The sequence below is a fragment of the Salvia splendens genome, chromosome 18 (genome assembly GCF_004379255.2).
Source record: "Salvia splendens isolate huo1 chromosome 18, SspV2, whole genome shotgun sequence".
Lineage (NCBI taxonomy): Eukaryota > Viridiplantae > Streptophyta > Magnoliopsida > Lamiales > Lamiaceae > Salvia > Salvia splendens.
Window position 1 is genome coordinate 9,043,449 of NC_056049.1, and position 7,191 is coordinate 9,050,639.

Sequence of the window (7,191 nt, forward strand, 5' to 3'; positions counted from 1 at the left end):
TAAACATTCTAACGCATTCCATCCAAGATTTCTTAGCAATCAAACATAATTGATAGATGAGCAACTCAGATTCAGCAAATCGTACCATAGCAAAATCACTTAACCAAAATACGCTCCAAGCGTGCATGTAAAACATAAGATTCCGAGAAAAACTAAAACCATAACTCCAAGCGTGCTGCATCAAAAGCATCCAAACTTATAAACAACAAGAAAAACTTAAAACAAAGGTAGCAAACATGGAAGCTAGAAATAGTATGTTAGCCCCTTCTCGGGACGGAATTACAGAAGAGAAATTTTGATATAAAAACCAACACCCAACCACCACTAGAACTAAAAACCAAGAACCAAGTGTGTTGACAAAAGATCAGGAATGTAAAGTGTTGTGAGCCCCCATTTCAACCCTAGGAGAGAGCTGAATATCTGATGAGTGCTACCTCCTTCCTTCTTCCTATTTCCATTTATAGGAAGGCGTGAGGTCTTGATCCATAGGGCAACTGTCCCTTTGAAAAGTCCTCCTTGCCCTTCGCCTTTTGGGATCATTTTAAGTTTGCTCTCAATCTCCTATACGGGTGCTCGCGCTGCCTTCATTTGTTCTGACTTGATCCGTTTATGCAGCGATTTGACTCCATTATCCTTGCTCCGCCTGTCCGCCCAATTGATCAATACAACTTCTGATAATGGCGGACTTTATACACACCTGGCTCACAATTGTACGTTAGATTACAAAAATGAGTGTAGTTTTATCACATCACACATGCATGAAACGAGCCTTATTAGATATAAATATTTATTGGAATATTACTAATTAAAAAAATAAACTTAATTTGTGAGAGAAACTTACAATCATTGATGAAAATGAAGAAGAGAATAACATCAGAGCTAATTATGGGGACATGCCTCAAACTTTACTATGTAATCATTACACTTTGACTCAAAATTATTGTTGTTAATTTTGTGAATTTCGTGTCAAACATCAAATGTGACTTCTATTGCGGGACGGAGGGAGTAACATTTACGAAATGGTTATCAAATTTTGACATCGAAGAATATGCATGTAGGATCTCGTTGAAATTCTTATAAAATTATCTTTAATTTGAAATATGTTGTGCTGAATAATTATTTAAATCGGGTAGTTATATGTAAGTTTTGAGATAGTTTTTAAAAGTTAGTTATAACTAATTTATTGTTAATTGACATTAATACCCTAATTGATATTTTTTGTACATTGTATTGATACTTTGGGTAATGATCTTGAACCTTGATTTGATAATCTAATGTTTATCGGTTAGTTATAGTTAGCAAGTTAAGGGTGAGTTAGCAATTATACACATAATATAGTTACTTCATATACTCCTATGAGTTAATTAAGAGAGTACAATGTAAGATAAAAGTAAAGATGATGTTGTTTCCACTTTATGAAATGTTTTAATTTTAATGGCACAACCTATAAAGAAAAACATTTCATTTTTAATGGAACATAGAGTCCTTATTTAAGAACATAGAGTCCTTATTTAATATGTAAAGCCATGAAGCTAATGCTCAAACACTCAACTTATAAGTGGGAATAACCTTGAGATGGGTAGCCCTAGACATGACCAAAGCAAAATTATAAGACATGTCCAAATCCTCTGGCGCAGTTCCATCAGCAAGTTCCCAATCAAAGCAGTGTACCAATTGCGCCACCATCAAACAAACAACGGTTAGCCCCAATTGCAACCCGGGGCACCCCCTTCTACCCGAGCCGAATGGTATGAGCTGAAAATCTCGACCTAGGAGATCCACGTTGCTTCTCAGAAATCTCTCCGGATCAAAATTTTCAGGGTCTTCCCAGGCATCAGGATCTCTCCCAATGGCAAACACGTTCACAAGAACTCGAGATTTGTTGGGTATGTGGTAGCCGTCTACCTCGCAGTCCTCCATCGCCTCATGGGCAAGTAAGGGGGAAACCGGGTGCAGCCTCATAGATTCCTTAATGACGCAATCAAGGTATTTAAGGTCGGGGAGATGGGATTCATCCACCCTTTGATTCAACCCTACAACTTCCTCAAGTTCCTTTTGAAGTTTTTTCATTGCTTTTGGATGCTTAATTAGTTCAGCCATTGTCCATTCTGTTGCTGTCGCGGAAGTGTCCATCCCAGCTAGCAGCATATCCTATGCAGCCCACGGTTCGTTAGACAAGATAATAATAATAATTGAACAAAATAAAATTGAAATAAAATATACTACAACAATAACGATACCAGTAGCACGGCCTTGACATGGCGGCGGTCAAACTCGAATCCAGCCTCGCCCGAGTCATGAATGGCCATGATCGTATCGACGAAATCATGACTCCTCTCTTTCTTCTCAGCATGCTCATCAATAATCCCCTCAAGAAACCTGTCAAAAACCACGCTTAGCTTCTTAATCCGCCGCACCGACCCCTGAGGATCCAGCCACCTCAGGTACGGGTAATAGTCACAGAGATTAAACGCCGCCGCAGCCGCCATCGCCTCCGACAACAGCCCCTTAAACCCTCTATCATCCAAATCCGTCTCCTCAAACTTCCTCCCAAAAACCATCAGGCAAGTCATGCCACCGTTGACAGACATGATCTTAGCGCTCAGATCAATCGCCTCAGCAGCCTCCCTGAGCGAATCCACCATGCTCCCGACCTCCGCCTTCCTCATCGGCTCGAACTGCCGGATCTTGAGGCCGCTGAGGAGCTGGACTGTGCAGAGCTTCCGCATGTTGCGCCAATACGGCCCGTATCGCCCGAAGATAATGTTCCGCTGCTCATAGGCGATGAGGTAGGAGAATTCGTGGTGGGACCGGTTCGAGAAGATGTGGTCGTGGGTTTTTAAAAAGAGCTCCGCGGCCGAGGGGGAGGAGACGACGATGGTCGGGGTGAACCCGAACTGGGTGTACATAATCGGGCCGTGTTTGCGGGCTAGATGGTATAGATCTTGGATAGGGTTCTTGCCTAGTAAGTGGAAATGGCCGATTATCGGAAGGCCTTTCGGGCCGGGAGGGAGCTTCATCTTGTTTGAGAGGTTTCGCCATTGATGAAGGAGGAAGAGGAATGTGATCGCTGCTATCCAAATCCAAGACATTTTTGGTTTGAATCTTCAAATTTTGTTTTAAGTGGTTTGTTCTGGTGAACCTTAAATACGTGGAGAATGTTTAGTAATTTTGCAATTTTAGTACTTTTCTGCCTAATTTTAACCTTAATTATGCTACTATGTAGGGAATTATGGAAAGGGTGGCCTTTGATTTCGTAGGGTATTAAGGTTTATGTCAAAAAATTTATGGTGTGGTCGCACTATAGTTATCGGCCTCGATATTCATGTGAACATGCGATTTTGTTTTTATAAATAAATTCCTATACGAAGGAGGAAATTACAACTTATATCAAAAGAACTGATGTCAAGATAGCTCGAACTCGGCATATCATACAATAATTTCTAAGCTCCTTGACTCTAGGACAAAGGCTCTTGACTTGGTGTGTACATGCGATTGGCAATGGAAAGTATGTCCTCATTATATAGAAAAAAATTCAAAATTGTAAAAATGCATATTTTTGTGCTACAGACTAAAATGGAAAAAATGCATATTCTTATGGAATAGGGGAGTAATAAATATTAGTTAAAAAAAGAATAATGTGGATAAAAGAGTATTAAGGTTTGGGTCAAAAAATTTATGGTGTGGTCGCACTATAGTTATCGGCCTCGATATTCATGTCAAGACGTCCATGCCATGTTAACAAAGTGTCGATGACAATTACGACAAGAGTAAATTATATTGTGTGTACATGCGATTTTTTTAAAAATAAATTCCTATACGAAGGAGGAAATTACAGGTGAGGTCAAAAGAGTCCGAACTCAGCACAAATAATGTCTAAACTCCTTGTCGCTAAGACAAAGACTCTGGACTTGGTGTGTACATGTCATTGGCAATGGAAAGTATGTCCTCATTATATAGAAAAAAATTCAAAATTTTAAAAATGCATATTCTTGTTGGACATACGAAAATGGAAAAAATGCATATTCTTATGGAATAGGGGAGTAAAAAATATTAGTTAAAGTGGAGAAAGAGCAAGTAAAAAAAGAATAATGTAGATAAAATAGTATTCCCTATATTATTTTCTCTCTTATTTAAAAAGAGTGCAGAAAATGAAATGACTACTCTATTACTGTGGAACTAAGGGAGCACGAGAATTATGAATCTTCAAATTCGAAAGAAAGAACGACTGTAATGAGAACGTATATTTTGATTAGTAAAATGTTTCGTCTAATTAATAAGTGGGGAGTTTGAGTCATTAAACATGCCGACTGTGAGTTATTTATACTTTTATAAGAAAATTAAGCACTTGGGCTACGATGTATACATGGTCATCAATTAACATACAATTGTTTTAGTATTGAAGTCTAACGATTTCTACTTTTTAATAGGGATTTAGCGAGTAATTAATATGCTCACGCTGCATAGCTTAATTAGGGTGGGTCACACATTTAATAACATAATTATAGATTTTTTGAATAATTTATTTAAGGGATATTGGTCTCTAAAACCATGAACTTTGCCAAATCTGGTGTTTCACACGAACTTTAAAATTGGTCTAGAATATCACAAATTTTGCACTTTGTTTGGCATTTCCCAACCTGACCCCAATAAAATATTTTCATAAAAATCTTATTTTACGTGGGCAACCGTGATATGTTTAATGGTATTTTAAGCCACTTTTTAAGTTCATAACAAGTAGGATAAAAAGTCATGTTGAAAATCACATTGATTTAATTGCGTTAAATATGGTATAAAAGCCTTGTAAGTTAGTCATATATGGTGATAGACATGCCATGAGAAATACCAAACAAAATTCAAAGTTTGTGATATTCTAAACCAATTTTAAAGTTCATGGAAAATACCAAATTTTGGACAGAGTTTTTCATGGTTTTAGGGACTAATATCCCTTTAGTTGAATTTTAGAAATTTGTGAAATTAGAGATTAAAATTATAATATTTGTCTCTATAAATACAGACTTTCTATATTTCTCCTAATTTTTAATTTTTAAATTAAAATACATAAATATTCGTAGACTTTTCTAATTTTTCCCACATAAGTTAGTGATATTTCTACTTTGAATTCAGCTTTTCAATTTGCCACGTAAGTTGATTTTCTTAAGAAAAAAAATTGGAAATTTGTAAGTTAGGGTATATGTATTCAGAAAGTAACTAATAAAAGAAAAATAGAAAATATTAAAAGTTTGTGTATTTATATATAAATAATCTAAATTAAGTGATGGATTAAAAACTAGAATTGAAACTGGCCGATGGAAAAAGGATTTCACCAAATCAAACCAAGTGTTAATGCCTTAAGCTGGGTTAGCACAATATATGGTAAGATGTATTCTCTATTCCTCCAGGATAAGGTCTTTCTTGATTTAGTGTTCTGTGTTAAAAGGTTTTTGGTGATGCCATCGTGCCTTAATTTGTTTTACGACCTAGCATTGGTAACTAGGGCGGACCGATTATGACATATAATTAAGTTGACTGACTACTATCTAAGAAACCATAAAAATAGAGTGCAAAATTATCATCTAAACTAAAACTAAAACAAGCAAGAGGTTGTTTTAACTACTAGAGATTGAAATACTACTACTGAAATACCAAACAAACGAGAATAATTATACTTCCTCCATCCCATAAAAATAAAAATATTTTTAATAACATATGAATTAATGTATAATTAGTAAGTAAGAAAGATGAAAGGAATGGTAGTTAATATAATGTTACTAGAAATGAGATTCACATTATTATTAATATTTATGTAAAAGAAGATGGCAATATTGAACAAGAAAACAACAATGGTTTACGTGGTTCGGCTTTCGCCTAGGTCCACGGGCAAAACAATGAGACTCTTTATTGATTTGAAACGAGAATGATGAAGAATACAAACACACACGATCACAAACGATCACCAGAGATTTACTCAACACTTTGATGACAACTAGATCACGGAAACCATCGATTCACACTAGTTGTTTACACTTGGTTGAAGACTACTCTCATTCATCTCTTAACTGCATCTCTGCATCTGTGTTATATACACACTCGAGGAGCTAAGCAACAAACTAACCTCCCTCTTGGAGTTAGTTACCAACGGCTAGTTTAGCTCAATCTTGAACGGATCACAAACTGCTCCTAACGGCTCCAAGCAACGGCTTTGCTACATTGTGTTTGTTCATCCAATTCAACCAACAAATCCTCCACCTTGGATGATCAAACCAATCCTCAGTCATCCAACGTTCTTCCATCCCTTACATCATCCTTAAACCATCCGAGTAAGACCCACCAAATCCAAGCAATACCTGGACTTGGAAACTGGCAGTGCCTTTATAAGAGCTTCAGCTGCATTATGATCAGTACTCACTTTCTCAACTCTGATCCTTCCCTTTTCCACTTCATCTCGTATGAAATGGAAACTGGAAGTGCCTTTGTAAGGTTTGATGTGCTTGCTGCGTTCATGGAAGGTTTGATGCTTCGCAAGGCAAATTGCACTACTACTATCACATTTGATGGCTATGCTTTTATGCCTTAAACCGAAATCTTCAATAATCCCTTTCAGCCAAATACTCTCCTTCACGGCTTCAGCAAGTGTCATATACTCAGCCTCAGTAGTCGACAAAGCTACCACATGCTGTAATCCTGATTTCCAACTCATTGCTCCACCAAACAAAGTAAAAACATAACCAAACTGTGATCTTCTGTTGTCAGTGTTTGCAGCGTAGTCTGAGTCACAAAACCCCCCCAATGCATCTTCATTGAATTCTTCTCTTGCATTAAACAAGATTCCAAGGTCACCATGCCCCTTTAGATACTTCAATATACCCTTCAAAGCCAGCCAATGTTGTCTGCCTGGGCAAGCCATGTACCTACTTGCTACACTCATTGCATGAGCAATATCTGGTCTGCTGCAGACCATGGTATACATGATACTCTCCACAATGTTTGCATAAGGGATCTGACTCATTTCCTTCTCCTCAGCTTCATCCTTTGGACTATGTTCTTTAGACAACCTCACTTGTTGTGAGAGTGGAATAGAGACACTCTTACTATTCTCTGTCTGAAACTTCTTTATGACTTTGCTGATATAATTCTCTTGAGACAACCATAGAACTCTCTTCTTTCTGTCCCTTGCTATATCCATACCCA

The 7,191-nt window shown here is 37.2% G+C and overlaps 1 protein-coding gene across 1 annotated transcript; it reads right to left on the reverse strand.

Annotated features, from left to right (window-relative positions):
* Positions 1-1,447: 1,447 nt before the first annotated feature.
* LOC121776156 (cytochrome P450 71AU50-like) lies at positions 1,448-3,098 on the reverse strand. The gene is made up of 2 exons (XM_042173300.1): positions 2,241-3,098; positions 1,448-2,151 (listed from the first exon to the last, which is right to left on the reverse strand). The coding sequence occupies exons 1-2, from the start codon at positions 3,090-3,092 to the stop codon at positions 1,540-1,542; spliced, it is 1,464 nt and encodes a 487-aa protein (XP_042029234.1). The 5' UTR covers positions 3,093-3,098; the 3' UTR covers positions 1,448-1,539.
* Between the last annotated feature and the right edge of the window lie 4,093 nt (positions 3,099-7,191).

Coding starts and splice junctions, on each gene's coding strand:
- LOC121776156 (XM_042173300.1), bottom strand. CDS start 3,092: ATGTCTTGGATTTGGATAGCAGCGATCACATTCCTCTTCCTCCTTCAT. Junction 2,152..2,240: donor ATGTCAAGGCCGTGCTACTG/GTATCGTTATTG, acceptor TGGGCTGCATAG/GATATGCTGCTAGCTGGGAT.